General features: G+C 38.2%; 1 protein-coding gene across 2 annotated transcripts in view; it reads right to left on the bottom strand.

The window, feature by feature from the left end:
- Positions 1-22,512, bottom strand: part of LOC129763494 (frequenin-1) — a 357,142-nt gene that overhangs the window by 22,259 nt on the left and 312,371 nt on the right. For both annotated transcript variants that reach the window (XM_055762617.1, XM_055762618.1), the window contains exons 6-7: positions 13,934-14,012; positions 13,254-13,342 (exon numbers count right to left, since the gene is read on the bottom strand). In XM_055762617.1, coding sequence (XP_055618592.1) covers positions 13,254-13,342; positions 13,934-14,012 — 168 coding nt within the window. The remainder of the gene's footprint in view (positions 1-13,253; positions 13,343-13,933; positions 14,013-22,512) is intronic.

Here is a 22,512-nt window from a genome sequence, read left to right as displayed (position 1 = left end):
CGATTGTCTGCCTTGTGCTCTCAGTGCTCTAGAGAGCTGAGAGCGAGCAGCATGGAACCGGATACACGACCAGACAACATGCTCGATGTCGTGGTAGCCATCGCCACAATCACATAGATTGTTTGCTGCGAGCCCAATGCGATAGAGATGCGCGTTTAGGTTGTAGTGATTGGACATGAGCCGAGATATCACGCGAATGAAATCACGACCTACATTCAATCCCTTAAACCAAGCACTCGTCGAAACCTTAGGGATAATCGTGTGTAACCAACGACCGAACTCATCTTCACTCCACATGCGCTGCCAACTAACGAGTGTGTATTGACGAGGAATGTGAAAAAATTCATTATAGGCAATTTGCCTTTCAAAAAGTGTGCCTTCTGAAGCGCCCACCTTAGCTAGCGAGTCCGCTTTCTCATTCCCCGGAATCGAGCAATGAGAGGGAACCCATGCTAAGGTAATCTTGAATAATTTTTCGACCAAAACACTCAATAGATGTCTTATTCCTGTTAGAAAATAAGATGAGCGTTTATCAACTTTCATTGAGCGGATTGCCTCTATTGAGCTGAGACTGTCAGAAAAAATAAAATAATGGTCGATGGGCAGTGTTTCAATGATCCCTAATGCGTAATATATCGCACCCAGTTCAGCGACATACACGGAACAAGGATCTTTGAGTTTGAAAGAGGCACTGGAATTTTCATTGAAGATGCCGAAGCCAGTGGACCTGTTTATGTATGAACCGTCAGTAAAGAACATTTTATCAGATCCAACTTTCCCATATTTTTCCGAAAATGTCGACGGAATAACATTGGAGCGTAGGTGATCTGGTATTCCATGGATTTTTTGTCGCATGGACAGATCAAAAATGACAGAGGAATTGCAAAAGTATGGGAAGCAAACTTGGTTGGAGATGCCTGGTGAAGGGTGCACGTCGTGGGTAAGGTACTCATGGTATAAAGACATAAAACTTGACTGAGGAGTCAGTTGTAGTAGATTTTCGAAGTTATCAATCACCAATGGATTCATGATCTTGCAACGGATGAGAAATCTGTTGGATAATTCTGTGAACCGAAGAGTAAGCGGGGGTTCTCCTGCCAAAACTTCGAGACTCATCGTATGTGTCGAATGCAAACACCCCATAGCTATACGCAAGCAACGATATTCTATCCTCTCCAGCTTGAGAATATGAATCCTGGCAGCTGATCGGAAGCAAAAACTGCCATATTCCAACACTGATAATATCGTTGTTTTGTACAACTGAATGAGGTCTCCTGGATGGGCACCCCACCATGTTCCGGTTATTGTTTGGAGAAAATTGATTCTTTGCTGGTATTTCTGTTTCAAATACGCAATGTGTATTCCCCAGGTACATTTAGAGTCAAAATATACTTTAAGGTATTTAAAAAACATCGAGTGCCGGATCGTTTTGCCGGATAGGTGAAGCTGGAATTGGGCGGGTTCGTGCTTCCTAGAAAAAACGACCATTTCGGTTTTCTCCGTAGAGAATTCGATACCCAGCTTGAGGGCCCACGTAAACAGATTGTTCAGGGTATCTTGCAACGACTTTTGCAGAACGACGGGATTAGTACCCGTGATGGAAATAACTCCATCGTCTGCAAGTTGTCTCAGCGTGCAGTCTCTAGTTAGACAATCATCCATATCATTGACGTAAAAACTGTACAAGAGGGGGCTTAGGCAGGAGCCTTGTGGTAGGCCCATAAAACTGTAACGAGAAGATTTCGAGCTGCCATGAGAGAAATTCATGTGCTTTTCTGACAGTAAATTGTACAGGAAATTATTCAGAATTGGTGAAAGTCCACGATTATGAAGCTTCTCTGAGAGAATTTCCATGGAAACTGAATCAAATGCCCCTTTGATATCGAGGAAAACGGAAGCCATTTGTTCTTTGCGAGCAAATGCGATTTGGATTTCAGAAGATAGCAGCGCGAGACAATCATTCGTCCCTTTACCTCGGCGGTAGCCAAACTGCGTATTTGACAGCAAATTGTTCGTTTCGACCCACTTGTCCAAACGAAGTAGAATCATTTTCTCTAACAATTTGCGAATACAGGATAACATTGCAATCGGCCTATACGAGTTGTGATCGCAAGCCGGCTTGTTGGGTTTTCGTATGGCTATCACTCTCACTTGTCTCCAGTCATGCGGGACAATATTCAGCTCCAGAAACTTGTTGAACAAGTTCAGCAAACGCTGTTTTGCCAAGTCGGGAAGATTCTTCAACAAGTTGAATTTAATCTTGTCCGACCCAGGAGCTGAATTGTTACATGAGAGGAGGGCAATTGAGAATTCTACCATCGAAAAATTCTCATAATCGCATTGGAGCGGATTATCGCGTACGACGCTTTGTGCAGGAACAGAATCGGGACAAACCTTCCTTGCAAATTTGAAAATCCAACGGTCAGAGTATTCCTCACTTTCATTTGTATGGTTCCAGCCACGCATTCTCCTAGCCGTATTCCAAAGAGTACTCATAGCGGTCTCCCTTGACAAACCATTGACGAATTTCCGCCAATATCCACGCTTTTTTGCTTTAATCAGACCTTTTAGTTTGGCTTCTAGAGCTTGGTACTTTCGAAACCATTCCACTAATCCAGTTTTCCTGAATTTTTTGAAAGCGGATGATTTTTCAAGGTAGACCTTTGAACACTTCCTGTCCCACCAAAGTGATGGAGGACGACGTCGGAAAGTGGTAGCCGGTACACGTTTCTTTTGAGCTTGAAGTGCGCTATCGTAAATCAAACTTGATATAAAATTATACTCTTCAAGGGGAGGATTAATAATAATGATGAAATGTTTTCAGCCAACGCTAGTTTGGGTGTATGAGTAAATGCTAAGTATGTGGAATAATTCGATGTCGAAACCGAAGAGTTATAATGCTAAGAATCAATATTATTTTAATTTTACTACTAATCTGATTGTTCCATTATCTATGTGATTCAAATGTAGATTTAGCTTATAGCACATAATACTGACAATTGTTGATTTTCGAACGATGTATGAAAGCTGTATGGAACCACGTCTGTTATGCGTCCGCAATAGTGACTTTTCGGAAACGTTTTTTCAAAATTGCTCAATTTTTTTCGAACAAAAAATTTTTTGTTTGCATGTTGAGCAAACGTCTTACGGCGTAGAATGCATAACGGCGAAAAAGTCGATTTTGATTATTTTTTCACTTACGGCTTCAGTACAAACATGGGCAGAGTAATGGGATAAATGTCACATTTCATGAATCCCGAAATCAAGTTGTTCTTTTGATTGTCTTCGAAGCTTTCAATTAACAAAAAAAAAAAAAAAAAATTATGATGGTCCCACCTCATTCCCCTGCAAAGGTTTGAGCGAGACAAGTTATCCTATTGATAATAATTATATTAGTGAGCAAATTAAATTGAACAAGAAAACGGACTGGTTATCTCACAGACATAGATTACTAAACGAAAGAATAATTTAAGCCATTATCTGAGGTATGTACATGTATCATCATCTGTACGTATTTATTCCATGGCATGTCGAGAGAATTTCCAACCCGGGAAGACCCTAGACCGATCGGGAATTGAACCCAATACCTATGTCAGTATTAGCCAAGAATTTACAAAGGAATTCCCGCTTTATCAGATCCCCGGCCACGGTATTATCGTTTCCGAGTTCGAGCAGCTGAGCAAACCCAAGCCTAATTCTAGCCGATACTTCAGGCCCATTACTTATCCCAAGGCATGTCAAGAAAGTTTCCAACCCGAAAAAATCCTTGACCGATCAGGAATTGAACCCAATACCTATGTCAGCATTAGCCTTGAAAAAAACAGGAAGTGGGTTATATCTATGGTATAACCGCAAGGGTGACGTAGGACTATCGTTGATTTAGAGATCATTTGTATGAAGTTGAATCTGAATTCATTCTGAATGAATGAATATTTGGAGAACTTCGAAAACGAGAGCGTTACGTTGGAGGCACAAGGTTTTATGCATCCAATATTGGATACGGAAATATCCTACTGATGGGGAAGAATAATCTTCAGAAGCTATCCTGTTGATTGCGATTGATTGAAAAATCACAAAACCTAATGTATTTGGTCACAGTGATACATGGATAGAAAACATTAAAATAAACTCTTTCATATGAATGTAATTTTAAATTCCCAGAGGTACTGGCAGAATATTTTCAGTAACGATTAGATATTTCCACATTTTCATCGATACTGGAAGCCCACCAGTGGTTAATGCTAACTCGATAACCATCTGTTAATAGCACTTGATTGAAACACATTTGGTCACAGTGTTACATGGATAGAAAACATTCAAATAAACTCTTTCACATGAATGTATTTTTAAATTCCTAGAGGAACTGGCAGATTATTTTCCGGATCTTTCTCGATCCAAACGGAAAGAATTCCGTGCGTGTATGTGGGTGTGTGTGTGTAGCGGCTGCTTCGAGATCTTCCCGGGGAACCGTTTGTAGCATCACTCTCCTCCTGATGGATTCCCTTTTGGCCTAGGGTGCACAAACAGGCTCTTGGTGACACCGTTCATCCGCGCTTTCATGATAAATGAAGAGCTTCACCACAACAGCGACAACATGCTCCAATCGCTGTTCAATTAGAACTGAGTGGATTTCCGAGCGGCGCTCGCTTATATACCGATTGGTGATTTCAATAGCCTATTTTGAAAGCAAATTTAAGACTATTGAAACAAGTTTTTGGATCAGAAAGTAACAAGTATAGAACGCGTAGACATTTTATCTTTCGAATGAAGTGTTTATCATACCATTTCGTTCAGTTGTTCAGGAGCTATTAACACTCAAAATCTCGATCTCCGGCGTAACGCTTTCGTTTTCGAAACTTTGATTTTACACCCCGGTATAGAAATGAAAGACGTAGTCCTACGTCAAAAAGCAATTAGCCAAAGGAATTCGCGCTTTACTAGATACCCGACAACGACCTACTAATGCGATTATTTTCGAGACCAGACAGCTGAGCAAACCTAAGCCTAATTCCAGCCGATACTTCAGGCCCTACATCTGACCTAGGGCATAACGCGTCAACCTGGATCTGCAATGAGATCTGCCACAACACAGAAAAATCTTGTTATAATTATCTGTTGAGAAGATGAATTTACAAGTATTCCGGTTGAGCTATCCCTAGCTTCACTCTGGTTCCCACAATAAACAAGCTTTTATTTTATTCGGAAAGCTTTTATTTTATTCGCGGGAAACTGCTTTTGCTTATGTTCAATCTCATGCTTTTCTATGTGTTTTAACGCGCGCGGACTCAAACTATTGTTTAAATTAAATTCAAGTCTACGACTAATGGAGAAAAAAATTGTCAAATTAAACAAACTTATAACGTACCATCATCATCATAGTCATAAGATAAGAACACAAATATCCGTTATAACTTCGTCATTTTACATACTAACAATGGTTAACTTCGATTTTACACCGGGTTAAAAATCTAAATCATATTTCAAAAACTCTTTACAAATACTACGAAACGTTCAAAGGTTAGTTGCTGTCTTTGCTTCATAGGACAATGTGTTCTACAGTCGATATCCTTTGTAAAAAAGTGAGTTTTGGGTACACGACATTCGAAAGTTCATGGTCCTGAGATCACTTGCTTGTCTTGTGTTATAACGATGCATATCTCTTCCATACGTTATCGCGTTTTGTAGATAATTTGGTGTTATACCGTTAGTCATCTTATATTGGGTTGGGGAAAAAGAAATGTCGTATATTGTTAATATATGGCAACACCTAAACATATCTTGTGTTGTACTTATCGCATCGGACTATACTTATACTCTGAGAGAGAGGGGCCAGCTCGCGTTTGTTGTGATCACCCTTATGTCAGCGCGAACCAGTCACGGTGAACCAAGGGGAAGTATTGAAATATGTAGAAAATTTCAACATGACATTTTTTTGCAAGACGTTTTATGTGAAAATAATGTTGACGTCGGACTACATCTTTCATTTCTATACTGGGGTGTAAGTTCAAAGCTTCGAAAACGAGAGTGTTACATTGGAGAAACAGGATTTTGAGCAATAAACCCTCTTCGCCGGTTGAAAGAAATGGTATGATAACCGCTTCATTCGAAAGATAAAATGTCTACGCGTTATATGTGTGTTACTTATTGATCCAAAAACTTGTTTCAATAGCTCAAAAATTGTTTTGAAAGCAAGCTATTGAAATCACAAAAATCTGTATATAAGTAGGTGCCAGCTCCACTCAATTATAATTGTACAGCGGTTAGATCATTTTGGAACAGTTATTGCTGCAAAAAAAAACAAACTTGCTGCTGTGAAGAAGGCGACCAGCAAGAAGAAAGCTGCTGGTACTGCTGGTGTGGCTGCCCGAAAGCAAAAGTCAAACAAATCCTCAAAAATCGTTGCATGCAAGCCGAAAACGCCGAACTCATAGAAATCAGTAGCAGCTTCGAAAAAACCTACCATCGCCACACATAACGCACAACTAGAGAGAAAACAAGATAGTGTTTTCAGCAAATCAAATCCAGTTCTTTTCAGAAAGAGTTTATCAAATACTGTGGTCAAATACATTCTTTTTTAATTTCTTCGATCAAGTGCGATCAACGTAAGATTACATCTTTCGAGCACTTATTAGGAGTACAGTGAATCTTGAGAAAGACAATTCATTCCTGCTCGACACTCGCACAAAAAATGTTCACTCATCAATGTCACAAACGGGAAGTGGGTGTTGTGAGGGAGGGCAGAGTGAGCGCAACATTTATGCAGACTGATTGGAAGCGACAGATATGTTGTATATGGGAAATGGTATACAAATTATATCACACATAAAGGGGAGAAAGAATCTTGACCCTTTTAGTTTTTTGGACAAGACTATTGGTTCACCTTCACTATCGGTCAATTCGATTGGATCTTCAGTGATACTAGTGCCTTGATTAAACCTACATGTCAAATTTGAATATTGCATATGAATGTGAATATCATGGCAAAGATGACGAGAGACTGGTAGTATAATTCTCATCTTCATCCGAATGCCTGTTAAAAATGCAGACACAGCATCCTTTTTAGTCAACCTAGTATTATTTCCATCGGACACAAACAAAATTCCCTCAAAATACACCTGAGAGAAATCAATGTTGGCTATTTTCATTGGAAGATTAGCTCTTATTTTATGTATTCCACATACACACAGGTTTTTTTTACGCGGGGGATACGTATCTCGTAAAAAAACCGCGTTAATTGGAAAATCCGCGTGAAAAAACCTGGGTGTACGCTGCATATTCAAATTGAATCGGAGATAGACAATCATCGCCCACATTGCAAAAATCGATTCGTCGAGCTTGCAGTAATAGATCAACCTGGAACCAGTGAAAGAATACAAGAATTCGCGAAAACTGAATGTACGATCGGAAAAAGTCACAAATGGGCCCAAAACACCCATAAATTCACACAAGATCTCCACCGACAAACAAATCATAAAAGTCAGTTTGCTTCTAATTTTGGATTTTGTTTTAGAAATCATCGAAATAATTCTTTAGGACAACTATATCGAAATTATCAAAAGTAAAAAATGTTGGAATGGGCCGATGCCGCTAGAAGCCATGATGTGGGCTGACCTGGTACATCTTTTATTATTTCCTACGTGATCAGTGTTCAAATTTTTACCCCCATATATTCCTGTTAGACGCAGTCCTATGTCAAAAATCAAATCGGGAATAAAACGCACAAATGTACTCACTAACAAAGGTTCACGTCAAGTTTGAACACTTTTCTCATAAATGAATGACAACAACTTGCTTGATTGAAATTGTCAGTTTGGAATTTTCTTGATGAGAATGCGTAAAAAGAATAAGAAGAAAACAAACTATCTGTCATTCAGCTGGCTCCTCTCTCTCAGCTTATACTATACGGCTATTTAAAGACGACAATCTGTGCTACAAGTGTCGTTCTGACAGTGTTGTGATTGTTCTTTTCAGTCTCAAGTTATAGCGCGTCAAAGATGGAGTTCACCAAGCAAGAAATTCGCCATATTTTACGTTTTTGTTACCTGCGAGGTAAAACTGCAACGAAGGCGGCCAATCCGATACTGTAACGATTCGCACAGCACAGCGTTGGTTTGATCGATTTCGTTCTGGTGTAGTGGCTGTCGAAGATACACCCCGTACTGATAGGCCAATCGTCGTGGAAACCGATAAAATCGTTGTAATCATCCAAGTAGACCGGCATGTGAAAATGAAAAGTGGATCACGTACGACAACCTAAAGCGAAAAAAGTCCTGGTCGAAGCGCGGTGAGCCGGCCCATACCATCGCCAAGTCCGGATTGACGGCCAGGAAGGTTTTGCTGTGTGGGATTTGAAGGGAGTCATCCACTGAGCTGCTCAACTATGGTCAGACCCTCAACTCGGTTCTCTACCGTGAGCAGCTTGTCCGTTTGAAGCAGGCGATTGACCAGAAGCGGCCAAAAATGATCAATAGGAATGGTGTTGTTTTCCACCAGGACAACGCTCGGCCTCACACACCTTTGATGACCCGCCAGAAGCTACAGGAGCTCGGATGGGATGTCCTATTGCACCCACCGTATAGTCCGGACTTGGCTCCAAGTGATTATCATCTCTTCCGGTCCATGCAAAACGCTCTTGATGATACTGAGTTGGCCTCAAAAGAGGCTTGCGAAAACTGGCTGTTTGAGTTTTTTGCAAATAAGGAGGGGGGGGGGGGGGAGGGTGGATAATGAAGTTGCCTTCTAAATGGCTACAAGTTTGCGAACAAAACGGCGCTTAAATTGGATAATTTTAAGTATGTTAAATAAAGCGTCAAATTTCGATCAGAAATACGACATTTCTTTTTCCCCAACCCTATATATGAACGCAAGCGTACAATATTTGATACGCTGTCCCACTAACATCCATTGTAGGCATTTGAGCATCAATCTCCGTGGAGTTAGTCGATCACATCTCAATATCAGCCGCATCGCCTTGTTTTGCACAATTTGCATTCTTTGCATTTGCCTCTTATTTGCGAGAAATAGCACTGAGGCACAATAATAAAAATGTGGAGCAATGAGTGCCTTGTAGATCGTGATTTTACTTTCAAAGGTCAGGAATCGATTAATTCTACAAAGCACTCCATATTTTAGAGCTGCCTTCTTTATAGTATAGTTTACATGTTCGTCGAAGTGCAGCGTTTCGTCAAGAATAACGCCAAGATATTTTATCGATGATGCTCTTTTCACCAATTGCCCATCAATACTTATACTAACACCTTCGTTTTCAAGATATCGTGGCGATACTACCATGTACTTTGTTTTATTTATGTTTAACTTGAGTTTTTTCCATTTCAACCATTCGTCTAAGTCTTGCAGTTCATGGTTCATTTTTATGTAGCAATCTTGCAATGTCTCAGCTCCAACGTATATTACAGTGTCATCAGCAAATAAGTTTACGACACTGTCATTCAACACATGTTTGATGTCATTGATATAAAGCAAGAAAAGTAGCGGCCCCAGAACACTTCCTTGAGGCACACCCAGATTCACTGGTTCCGCCGATTTACTGTCCCTATAAACAGTGATTTGTGTTCGCCTTTTCAGGTAACTTCAAAACCAGTTTAACAGCTTCAGCAATACTGGAAAATGTGGCTTCCGCAAAGTTGTCGCTAAGGAAACGCTCCTGAAACGTGCGAAGAATTTGCCTCCAATTCCTCTTCAGCCACGTCTAGGGGCGGTGTAATGAGCGTTGAAATCGGAGAATTACTACTTATTGTGAGTGTATTGGTGTATTTTTGCATGTACATTGCAACTTAGTTGTATATGTTCAATATTATGCTTGACCCATTCTCATCCCCCACTTAGCGTAAATAAGAGATTATTTCGAAAATTTTGAAATTCTAATGTACCGTTCTGAATCATATTTCGGACGCTTAAGGTATATGATGCAGAAAACAGATCTCAACTTTATGCACAATTATTATTTGGTTGATTTTTTTAATAAATTAGGTCAATGTGCTTTTAAGCTTTCTACTTTGGTACCTGTTTGATTGAAAACATAAAAAAAATCATCGAATAAAATACTTTTCAAATCAAGCGAATAAAAATCAAACTTCGGACACCATTTATAAAATAATCCAATTTCGGACAGATTGAATTCAAATTTCGGACACTTTATTCCGTAATTTTGTGAACTAAAATTACATTACACTTGATTATCTTCTATCTATCTATCTATATATATATATATATAAATGGAGTGATGTCTGTCTGATTCTTATAGACTCGGAAACTACTGAACCGATCGACATTAAAATTGGTATGTAGGGGTTTTTGGGGCCGGGGAAGGTTTTCGTGATATTTTGAGACCCCTCCCCCCTCTCTAAGTGGGGGCTGCCATACAAATGAAACACAAATTTCTGCATTACTCGGAAATTAAGCAAGCAAACGAAACCAAAGTTGGCATGTGAAAGTTTTAGGGTGCAATAAATGTTTCTATGATGATTAGACAGTCCTTCCCCCACTCAAAGGGGGGCTGCCATACAAATGAAACACAAATTTCTGCATTACTCGAGAATTAATCAAGCAAATGAAACCAAATTTGGCATGTGGAGGTTTTAGGATGCAATAAATGTTTCTATGGTATTAAGATACTCCTTCCCCCTCTCTTAGAGGGGGCTGCCGAACAAATGAAACACAAATTTTTGCATTACCCGAGAATTAATCAAGCAAATTAAACCAAATTAGGTATATGGAAACTTTAGGGTGCAATGAATGTTTCTATGGTGGTTAGATACCCCTCCCCCCTCTCTTAGGGGTGGCTGCCATACAAATAAAACACAAATTTCTGCATTACTCGAGAATTAATCAAGTAAATGGGCGGGACGAAGTTTGCCGGGTTAGCTAGTATTTTATAATCAACTGCGAAACACTTACCAAGCAATCACAGTAATCTGATAATGATGATGAGAACTGACGAAACACGAGAGAAATTTAAATATTGATGAAGAGGTAAATTCTACGTGCTCACGCTAAGCAAACGTCAAACACAAACGACAGTGAGTGGATTTTGGATTTTGGATGGTTTTTTTCCTACTATGCAATAATTCAAATGTAATTCTCTAATGAAATGATAGTGAAACCAAGAAATGACTCTAAAGAAGCTATTTTTCACAAAATTAATAGCATTTTATAGTTATTTCTTCAGTGCATTAAGCATTTCAAGACATTAGAACAAATTGTCCGAAATATGATGTTGTCCGGAATATGATTCAGAACGGTAAAAACGTTTTTGAATTTCAAAAACAACATTGATTCATCTAGACAAGTCATAACAAATCATTTTATGAAACATTTAACCTCGTAGTAGTTCTGTATAACGCTCAGCATGAGATTTTTCTGGGGAGTTATTTGATGGCTATTTACACATCGAACTCGAAACTCAACATCGATGAATTTTTAAACAATAACTATTTGTACTACAGTTATGTATTAAGCATTGGAAGTATTGAAAACATGTCTCCTATCAAACTGTTCACAGCTTTCAACAATATTCGCAATATTTGATATATATATATATATATATATATATATATATATATATATATATATATATATATATATATATATATATATATAAGATATAAGATATTACTAATAGTAACTAATAGTAGATCCCTCAGAAATTCTAGGTGGCATTAAATAGAAAAATGAATGGATATGCCTTGAAATTTGGTGTACGGAGATTTTCGAAGGTGCTGGATCTATTTTGAGTCATTTTGGTTATGAACTCCAAAGCAAGGGCTGAAATTTTCGGAAAAAACACGTGTGGGGTGTCTAAATATATATTTTCAAACTTCCTGAAAACGTTTTCAATATTCTTTTTACCCAAAACCCAAAAGGGGCTGCAGGGGGATGGGATTTAAAAAAAAAAAACGAAAAAAACGTGTGGGGTATCAAAATATTTATGGTATTTTTTCGCAAAGTGGTCAGAAGTGGCCAGAAGTCATAAGGGAAAAGTGTAGAGGGGACCCTAAGGAAGATATTTTGCTAGAAAAAATTTTTTGGAGGTATTTGGAGAATTTTTTGCAGGTCTACTTTTGTATAAATTCAATGTAGAAAATGTACTTACTTTCAAACACTCATTTAACAGCTTCAAAATTTTTTAAACTGAAAACTGAATACAAATTCGAAATCAGCATGAAATTTTTTCACATTATTTTTTAACGTATTTTGTAGCACTTGTGCAAAATTTGGAAAACGTGCGTGTTTATCGCTACACTGGATCACTGCATCAAACACTACGTTGCCATATGTGATACTAGATGCCTTGAAGGTTCTAGAACAAAACTAGACCATTCATTCGGTCAGGCATTGTTGTTCATTTTTCTATTTAATGACACCTAGAATTTCTGAGGGACCACTGTGCGGCCCAGCTCCAGATTTTTCCTTACGCGGAACCTTCATGATTACGCCTGCTTGTCATGTCATGGTTACGGTTCCATGTGTTGATTGGGAAACGAAGGGTTTATGAGTACACAAAACAAGATGAAAAATCAATGCCTGTTGCTTTGAGTATATAAAGAGACTGAAAATTAGCCTCAGAAGAAATGCACTATTGATACACTAGCGACAGCGTACTCATTGTGCAAAGGTGAAATTTACGATGCAAATATTCTCTTCTCGTTCTCTCTTTTCGGTATTTATATTATCGAGGCTGCATGAGTTACCCGTTATTTACAGCACGAGTAGATAAGTACACAATTGGGCAGAGCTTATCAACTTAAACCATTTACAGACTAGGAGATTGTAATGTATAACATAACGAACGACTATTAGAGAATTTCCGAGTCGATTGGTGTGCGAATCGTCAAAATTCGTTCGCTGCAAAAATAGTTACGATTGTTACATTTATTTTAAAAAAAACGCCTGCTTTCTGATTTGGTACCCTTCTTGAAAGACGTAGTCCCATGTCAATAGTGCGGTCGTGTATCGGACTCTTCCATTTTTTGTTTTGATCATCGAACGCGAACGTTTCTGCTATATAATTAAGTTGTACAAGATCTCGTACTAATATCATTTTATTTCAAACATTCTCTGTTTCTCGCTATACGTGGGCTCAGCACGGGTGAGTCGCTCGAAGTTGAATCTCTACATGGAAACGACAATCTACAATCCGCCTGTGGGAAATACCCAAACCTCATAACCAACCAAAAACATGAGATAATAACAACACACAGCTAACCCAAACAAGGCATCTCATATCTACTCACCACCATCTGATAGATAGCGTCCACAATGTTGTACATTTCGTCTCTCGTTATGAAACCGTCGTTATCCACGTCGTATAATCGGAACGCCCCTGAGGAAATACAAAAGAACAGAAAAAAAAGTATGAATGAAAGTAGCGGAATGAAAACAAAAATACACGGAAAATATAGATAAGCAAACTTTTGCTGCTACTGTTTTGTCCCTTGGCGCGAGGTGAAAAGGATTTTCCGCTTCGCCAAACACGCATGTTGAGGCTTTTGTCGTCAGGATGCCTTATGACAGCGCCGTGCGCTGTCATTAATATGAGATGACGACGTTCGTTCTCGAAATCGTCGAACTGACAGATAAAATTATGAAGCGGAAGAATTGGCGGAACTCGGAACTGGGCGGTGCTCGTTTGAGCGGGGGAGCTGGTGGTGGGAAGTCATTCAGTTTTATCACCCACTCGAAGCGAACTTTTGCGCGAAGCTATTGGGTAGTAAATACGGAAAACAATATCGGTTCAATTTTGTTGTGTGCTGAAATCGGTTGAACCCCAGCTGCCGCCACATGCTGTGGTGGCTGTTGAGAATATTACATTGCAACAATATTTTAGATCTGTTTTGGGTTGTTTTTTTTTCTGATAATCAGCGTGTGTGGAATGTTGTGAAATCTTTGGGGACCAACAGCGTTATATACTTACAATGTAGCTTCTCGTCCAGGTTTCCTCTCGATGTGATCGACAGCGCTCTGATGAATTCCTCGAACTCTATTGAGCCATCCTGGAATGAGACATGGGAGAGAAATATAATCAGCAAACGAACTAATCATATTTCCTCGAACCGGATCGGATCGCATTCGCATGAACACTACTCCGTTGACGAAAATTTGTGTTGGAGAAGTGTGTAATACGCACCCCCTCAGCGGGAATTGATTCATCTTGACCGTGTTCTTAAAAATTAAGGTGACAACTACGTCATTAAGTAGATTAGTTAACCCTCAGTTAACCTTTATTTTAGATACTGAATAACAAAAGTGCTACGAATTTTATTTTGTAAGGCGCCCTAATTCTATATTTCCCAATCATAGGTGTCAAATGGCCCAGCAGAAGTACAATATGCTTATAAGCTGTTTCGCTCAAAGACTATAAAGAGGCGAATGAACTGCAAAGTTTAAAGCCTCTTAAAAACAAACAAAGAAAGAAAAGACTATAAAGCTGGCAGAAACTGCTTGTATGAATGAGAGATTCCATCAATCTATTCGCTTCATGCCAGAGATGCCAGGTTTGAAGACATGTTTTCATTTTGAAGATATTTGACTTATTGTGAAGACATTTGATTTTGTGAAGACAGTTTGAAGACATTAGGGGCTGTCCACATACCACGTGGACAGAAAAAGGATTATTTTAGACTCCCCCCTCCCTCTCCGTGGACAAGTGAGGATATTTTCATACCCCTACCCCCCTTTGTCACGTGGACATTTTTCCCTTTTTTAATTAAAATAATAAAGCAAATAACTGAATTGCGCAGAAATTCCATTTAATTCCGTTTAAGTTTATTTTATTTCAATTTTATCAAGCTGTACCCTGATGTACCTGCATTGCTGTGGCCCATTGTTGTTGTTTGGTAGAGAAATGAGTAACATAACAAAGCACACGTTTCATATGAGTATAAAATCGAAATACTTGTGAGTATACAATATTTTTTGTTTTTCCATTATTAGCGAAACATAAAGGCTATCTAGTTTGCCAACACGGAAACATGCAATGTACAGTTGACCAGATGAGGAACAATCCGCATCTAAATATACACTACACAACTTCAAATATTGATCTTTACTGATTCAGCCATTCCATGCCAAACCGATATAGTGATTCTCAGATTTTCGTGAAAAGTGGTAATTTTGTTCTTTATCACAAAACATTAGATCCGTAGTTTTTTATGCTTTCGTTAGGGTGACCATTTTCATTTTAGGGTGGTTCGAAAAACCAATTCTTTTTCCACTTTTCCCAAAAATGATTCTTTTTAAATTCATAACTTTTGAACCACTGAACCGTTTTAGATGATTGATATATCAAATTGAAGCTTTTGAGTTACTTTTCTTTGAAAAGTATTACTTTTGTGAAAATTTTGATTTTCGATTTTTTAATTATTGATTGAGTTAGTTTTTCCTAGTTTTCTGGGGCAAGAATAGAGGACGTTATATTTTTTTATATTTTTCCTGGAAATCTGATGATTTTTTACATTACATATCTTACATATCTCGATATCAGAGATGCTATTTTTTCGTTTTTGAGATATGATTTTTCAAATTTAACAGGTTTTAAGTCTTCGTTCAGTGCTCCCGTGGCCGAGTGGTTAGCGTCATAACTAACATGCCGGGTGTTCGGGTTCGATTCCCGTTCTGGTCGGGGGAATTTTTCGTCAAAGAAATTTCCTCCGACTTGCACTGTGATCACGCGTATTTCTAGAGCTTGCCACTCAGAATGCATTCAAGGCGTGTTATTTGGCATAGAAATCTCAACTAAGTACTAATAAAAATGACGCAAGTAATACTACGTTGAGACGGCGAAGTTCCTCTAGGAACGTTAGTGCCATTGAAGAAGAAGAGAAGAAGTCTTCGTTCAATATTCCTATGTGACTAGACTAGACCTATGCAACTAGAATACAGAATCCAGTTGTTGGCTTCAATTTGATATGTCGATCATCTAAACCAGTTCAGTAGTTCAAATGTTATGAATTTTTGAAGAAAAAAAAATGATTTTTGGATAAAAGGGGAAAAATGATTTTTGGACCGCCAGTTAGGGGAAAATGGGGGAATTTGGACCACCTAAGCAAATCGCCTAATATTTCCAAACCAATACGGTCTAAATAAAAAATGCCACATTGTATACTGAGCTACACTTGTTTTCTCTCAATAAATGATGTTCAATCATTATATAAAGCTTCAATCTACCAAATATATTATAAAATAAAAGAGATGATTTTTGGACATTAAAATTTGATGCGGGGTGATTTGGTCCAGTGTGTGTTTCATCGAGAAAAACATATTTATGTTTATGTGAAGTATTTTGGAATAATGTTACAATCAGTAACAATGTTTCGGAATCGATACAAGGTGTCTTGGCCAGATTCCAGACCAGAAATGTTACATTGACACCATCTCGAATTCTGTATGAATCTTTTCACTGTTGGTCGAGCATTTTCAAACACTTTTGATGCTTGGCCAAAGAAAATCCGTTCTCGATGGGCTGCGTTGCTCTTTCAAGCTCCTCCTTCTTCCAACGTTGTCTGTCCATCCTCTTTTTGTAATTCAGCGGCATCTGGAATCAATTAGACCAGAGAAAAGACTCAAACCTGTAGGACCAATTCACCCCACAGAAGCGTGTCCATGTCACCCCACACAACACGCAAAAATTAAAATGCAATTAATTTCATTTATTGCTATCAAACTTACAGTTTCGCTACATCAAATTGTTCCTCTTCTGTAGGCGAACAGAACTTTACTGCACAATACACGAAAAGTTCGTTTAATAAGCGGGAAAAACCTTAAAACCACTATCGGAGAACTCACATTTTTTGACGATCAAAGTGCTTGCTGTGTTCATGCTACCGTTTCCGTCTACTTGTGAAGTTTTACCAAAGTTTTTTTTACTTTAGGTACATACGGTTCAACAATAGAAGGAAATGACATTATAAAAAATCCAAGTTGAGCCGTAATTTTTGAGATAAATGGGTGGTCCATATGACCATATGACCATATGTGTTACCCTAACTTCGGAAAATCATATCTCAAAAACGAAAAAAAAAGCATCTCTGATATCGAGATATGTTATTTGAAAAATCCCCAGCTTTCAAGGAAAAATATTAGGCTGTCAAAAAAGTCCTGCGGTATTTCCGCGAGGTGTCGTTGTAAGCGCGTAATTCTAGTTGTATTCATTGTATCGAGTCATACTATAGCTTGTTGGAAAGGTATTTTTGCGCGCTATAATATAGTCCTTGACAATGTTTTGTTTGGTTAAGTCGTTCGTGAGTTATAGTGTCGCAAATATGGAGCAAAATAAAGAGAAAATCCGACATATTTTACAGTACTACTATGACAAAAGCAAAAATGCATCTCAAGCTGCCAATAAAATTTGTGCAGTTTATGGACCCGATACAGTTTCCATTTCCACCGCACAACGATGGTTTCAACGTTTTCGTTCTGGTGTAAAGGTCGTCGAAGATGCGCCACGCTCCGGAAGGCCTGTCGTCGAAAATTGCGACAAAATCGCTGAATTAGCCGAGAAAGACCGGCATAGTAGCAGCCGTAGCATCGGCCAAGAGCTGGGGATAAGTCATCAAACCGTTATTAACCATTTGAAGAAGCTTGGATTCACAAAGAGGCTCGATGTATGGGTGCCACACACGTTGACGCAAAAAACATCTTTGACCGTATCGACGCATGTGAATTGCTGCTGAATCGCAACAAAATCGACCCGTTTCTGAAGCGGATGGTGACTGGCGATGAAAAGTGGGTCAATTACGACAACGTGAAGCGCAAACGGTCGTGGTCGAAGCCCGCTGAAGCGGCTCAGACGGTGGCCAAGCCCTCATTAACGGCCAGGAAGGTTCTGCTGTGTGTTTGGTGGGATTGTCAAGGAATAATCTATTATGAGCTGCTTCCCTATGGCCAAACGCTCAATTCGGACCTGTACTGCCAACAACTGGACCGCTTGAAGGTAGCACTCATGAAGAAGAGGCCATCTTTCATAAACAGAGACCACATTGTCTTCCATCAGGACAACGCCAGGCCACACACTTCTTTGGTGACGCGCCAGAAGCTCCGGGAGCTCGGATGGGAGGTTCTTTTGCATCCGCCGTATAGTCCGGACCTTGCACCAAGTGACTACCACCTGTTTTTGTCCATGGCGAACGAGCTAGGTAGTCAGAAGTTAGCCACAAAAGAGGCCTGTGAAAATTGGCTATCCGAGTTTTTTGCCAATAAGGAAGCGAGCTTCTATAACAGGGGTATTATGAAGTTGGCATCTCGTTGGGAACAAGTCATCGAACAAAACAGCGCATATTTGACTTAAAACAGATGATTGTAACTAATTTTATGAACAAATGAAAATTAAAAAAAAATACCGCAGGACTTTTTTGACAGCCTAATATATACAGGTCGGACTCGATTATATATAATCGCAATTTCACTTTCAACGTTAATTTTCGAATTCAATACATAATCGAATCACAAAAAAGTTATTTTTCTATTAATGTTTGACATTCATACATTAATGAAAAAATTGTTTTCTTGAGATTCGATTATGTATAGGATTTTAAAATAATTGTTGAAAAAAAATGGTCGACTATATATAATCGAGTCCGACCTATATGCCATAGCAATATAAGAGCAATATGAGAGAGCGAAACAAGAGACACATTGCAAATACGCACGCACCTCCGACCGAAAAGGATACAGATTCACGTTTATGCTTTTCTTTTTACACTTAGAAAACATTTCCCATGCATTCTTACAAGATACAACTTCATTTCATAATGTGGTGTAATATTCTCACAATATTCGTACAACAGCACCAGTGGCTATGTGAATAGCGTAAAATATCCTTACATTCCAGCCGACCTTGGTTCGATCCCTGTCCTGCTTGGCATTATTTGGACTTTTTTTTCAAGCTGTCGCTCAGGCTGAGAGATAGGTCTGCTCCCATACATACAAACAAACTGTTGAAAAAGATGTTTTTATTTGTTCATTCCGCCCTTCAGCACACGAATAAGATTTTTTTTTTCTGCCGAAGATGATATTTTTTCTGCCAGCGCTAGTTTGGGTATAGGAAAAAACATTAACAGCGTTATTTATCGATTGTAAAGCTAACCGATGACACATGCTCTTGCACCTTTTCGCCTTAGATTGAACATGAGAACGCAGTACTTTACGCTACATATGGATGCCAAGATGTCTCTCATTCATGCTGATTCGAATGCTACATGAATAAAATTGGTCAGATGGGAAAAATATTATTGAGATCAAGCCATAACTAAAATTGGATCGTTATTTTGAAAAATCTGTAAATATGTATGATAACCTAAAAAATCTGTAATCTGTAACTACAGTTTCTTGGTTTCAAACCTGTTCACGTTTTTTTACTTGCCGAGTTTTTGATCTTGGACTTGTTGTACTTTTTTATTTTCATCTTGTGCACACTCGTCTACTTGTTGAGTTTTTAAAATGTACAGCAATAATATGTTCTACCAAGATATTAGTCAATCTCAGGGTTACCACATATATAGAATATTCTGTATTTTACAGATTTTTCGCCAAATTTCAGATACAGAATTACAAATTTCATGCAAAGATACAGAATTTAGAGATATTTTTTTCAAATTCAAATTAATTACATTTCATTTTCTCTGTCTACCTTCTTACTAATAAACTTTGTTTTTTTTTATCGTTGAGTCATGAAGATATGTACCTTGATTTATAAAAATGTTGAACCATATGAAATATCACTTCACCTCTGTGGCCAAGGTCGTTCGTGGGACACTTTTTGAAAATTCCAAATTCATTAACGTGTGTTGAGTGAATATTCTCGCTTCACAATGCCAACAAAAAAAAAAGTTCTGAAATCGGTTGGCTTCCGCAATGATAGACTCTGTTTTGAAAGCAAAGAGCTATGTATTGGCTCAAGGAGGGGCGTCAAGAATGAAATTGACGGAAAATTTAAGAAAGCAAAGTTCAACAAAACCATGTATGTATTTATTATATGTATTTATCTTGTTGTATCGATACGACTCAAGCAAACCATAAATAAGAACAATAAAGGGCCTGGCCGGATAAGGGAGTAAAAAGTGCCCCCAAACCAAATCAATAGCTGTATGGCAAATATGTGGTTTGACGTAGGATCTATAGTGAAAAACGTACTTTTTCGTTTATTTCACGCCATCCTCAATAGATCCGAGATAAAAATTAAAAAAAAAAATATTTAAATTTTGAAATTTTTTTTTTGGGATTTAGAGATTCGGTACTACTCTAATCCATATTTAAATGTGCTCTTACGGCTTTTCTAGATTGATAAATATCTTCAAGCTGTTTTTTTTCAAATATCTAATAATAAAAATAAAATAATAAAAAAAATAATACACAGTACAAAAAATGTTATAGATTTTCTGGCATTTCGAAATTTTGAAAAAAAATATAACTTTGAGACCACAAATCCGATTGGTTTTTTTTTATTTTAATCTTTCAATAGAAAACCACGAATACAATCAAATAATCGATTTCAAAAAAAATAAAAATAATAATGCAGACGATGAAGAAAATTATTTTTGTGTCACACAATGCTCTTAAAAATTCAGGAAAAATTACGCCACATGTAGAAAAAAGACACATACGAACGCATTTTAAAAAAAAAATTGAGCAGGAGTGGGACTCAAAGTTATATATTTTTTTTCAAAATTTCGAAATGCCAGAAAATCTATAAAATTTGTTTGTACTGTGTATTTTTTTAAATTTTATTTTTATTATTAGATATTTGAAAAAAAAAACAGTTTGAAGATATTTATCAATCTAGAAAAGCCGTAAGAGCACATTTAAATATGAATAAGAGTAGTACTGAATCTCTAAATCCCAATAAATTTTTTTTCAGAATTTAAATATTTTTTTTAGTACTAAAATTTTTGATGAAATTTTTTTTATAATTTTTCTTGATACATCGTGGTAAGATGTACATTTAGTATTTTTTTTCAAATTTTTATCTCGGATCTATTGAGGATGGCGTGAAATAAACGAAAAAGTACGTTTTTCACTATAGATCCTACGTCAAACCACATAGGGGTTCAAATAAACCACCAAAATTTCTTATTTAATATCCTTTACAATATTTTCCATACAGCTATTGATTTGGTTTGGGGGCACTTTTTACTCCCTTACCCGGCCAGGCCCTTTAAAACGAAAATAAACCTTTCTTTCCATTTTTTCGTTAGTTTTTTGATACAGATATTTTTGCTAAAAATCCAGATATACAGATTTTTTCAGAGAGGAGTCGATATCGGCCACTTTGAGAAATCCTGGATTTTTATTCTTGCTGGTTTACGAGAAAATCAGGCGGATCAAATTGCCCGGCAGGCGCGTTTTAGACACATCTCCTCTACGCACGGAAAAGTTAATGGAAAAACAACTTCCCAACAGCGGTCGGTTTTTGTGTGCGGTCCCGGAGTCGAATAATTTGTTCTCAGCTTACGCAAAAACAAGCCAATGAAAACAAGCCCACAAAATTCACGCTTCGAGGACTCGCTGTTTGTTATTTTCTTCCGAAGCCGGTCTTATCTTCACACCTGACAAACTTTCCGAAAGCCTCGACCGCTCTCGATGATGGACTGCATTGGCGGCGACGGTGACAAGAATACACAAACTTAGTTGACAAGTTTCTCGGAAAAGCGCCGTTGAAAAGTTATTTTCCTCCCACTCCCAGTGACAGTGGTGATGGTGGCTTTATTTTATTGCTCGTGGGCATTATGCGTGGAGAGTAAATCTCGCCCAACCACGAGATGCTTTGTTTCGACATCCCTGCCGGGGGATAAGCGGGACGATTATGGTGTTTTTATTACTTTCTGTGCTTTTATGCATTCCAGCGAATAATTGCCATAATATATCACTTAGTGCTTATCCTTATTATTTGTTTAATCCAGATTCATCTCGGCACGACTTCGAGCAGCACTCGATTCCTGAGTTGTCGCTCGAAACTATCTGCGGTTGGTGGAGGCCTGAGTGCCAATCCGATTTCCAGTGTTCGGTGACACCCTGTGAACACTCGAACGGGTACTGACAATGCAATGCAATCAATTCCCCCACTCCCCACCATCTAATAGACGGTTAAACAACAAGTTGCCGAGCTGGTCTCCAATTTGCGAACATTCTCCTGTTGCAGCAGTTCCGGTTAGAAAGTAGAACTTTGCTAGCGGCAAAGAAAGGAACATACAAAATGGTGGCGTTCCCGAAACGAGGCAAAACGACTTTTCGACTATTGAAATATAAAGCGAGTATCATGCAAGGTATATGTGAGATGCACGCGATTTCCTTGTCTTCGTTTAATAGTTTTGGGGTGGCGGAAATATTGCCTTCCGCTGCAAACACGAAAACTTGGGGAAATAATAATCAAATTTGCGGTCACGTGATTTGTTTGATTTCTTCACGTCTGGGTGGGGGAAACAATCCGGATGGGGTTGCTTAACCATGTATTAACCAGCCAAGTAGTAGATTAAATTATTCGATGTGAAAAAATTGTGA

Source organism: Toxorhynchites rutilus, chromosome 1 (genome assembly GCF_029784135.1).
Source record: "Toxorhynchites rutilus septentrionalis strain SRP chromosome 1, ASM2978413v1, whole genome shotgun sequence".
NCBI lineage: Eukaryota > Metazoa > Arthropoda > Insecta > Diptera > Culicidae > Toxorhynchites > Toxorhynchites rutilus.
This window is presented reverse-complemented; position numbering and strand designations above follow the sequence as displayed.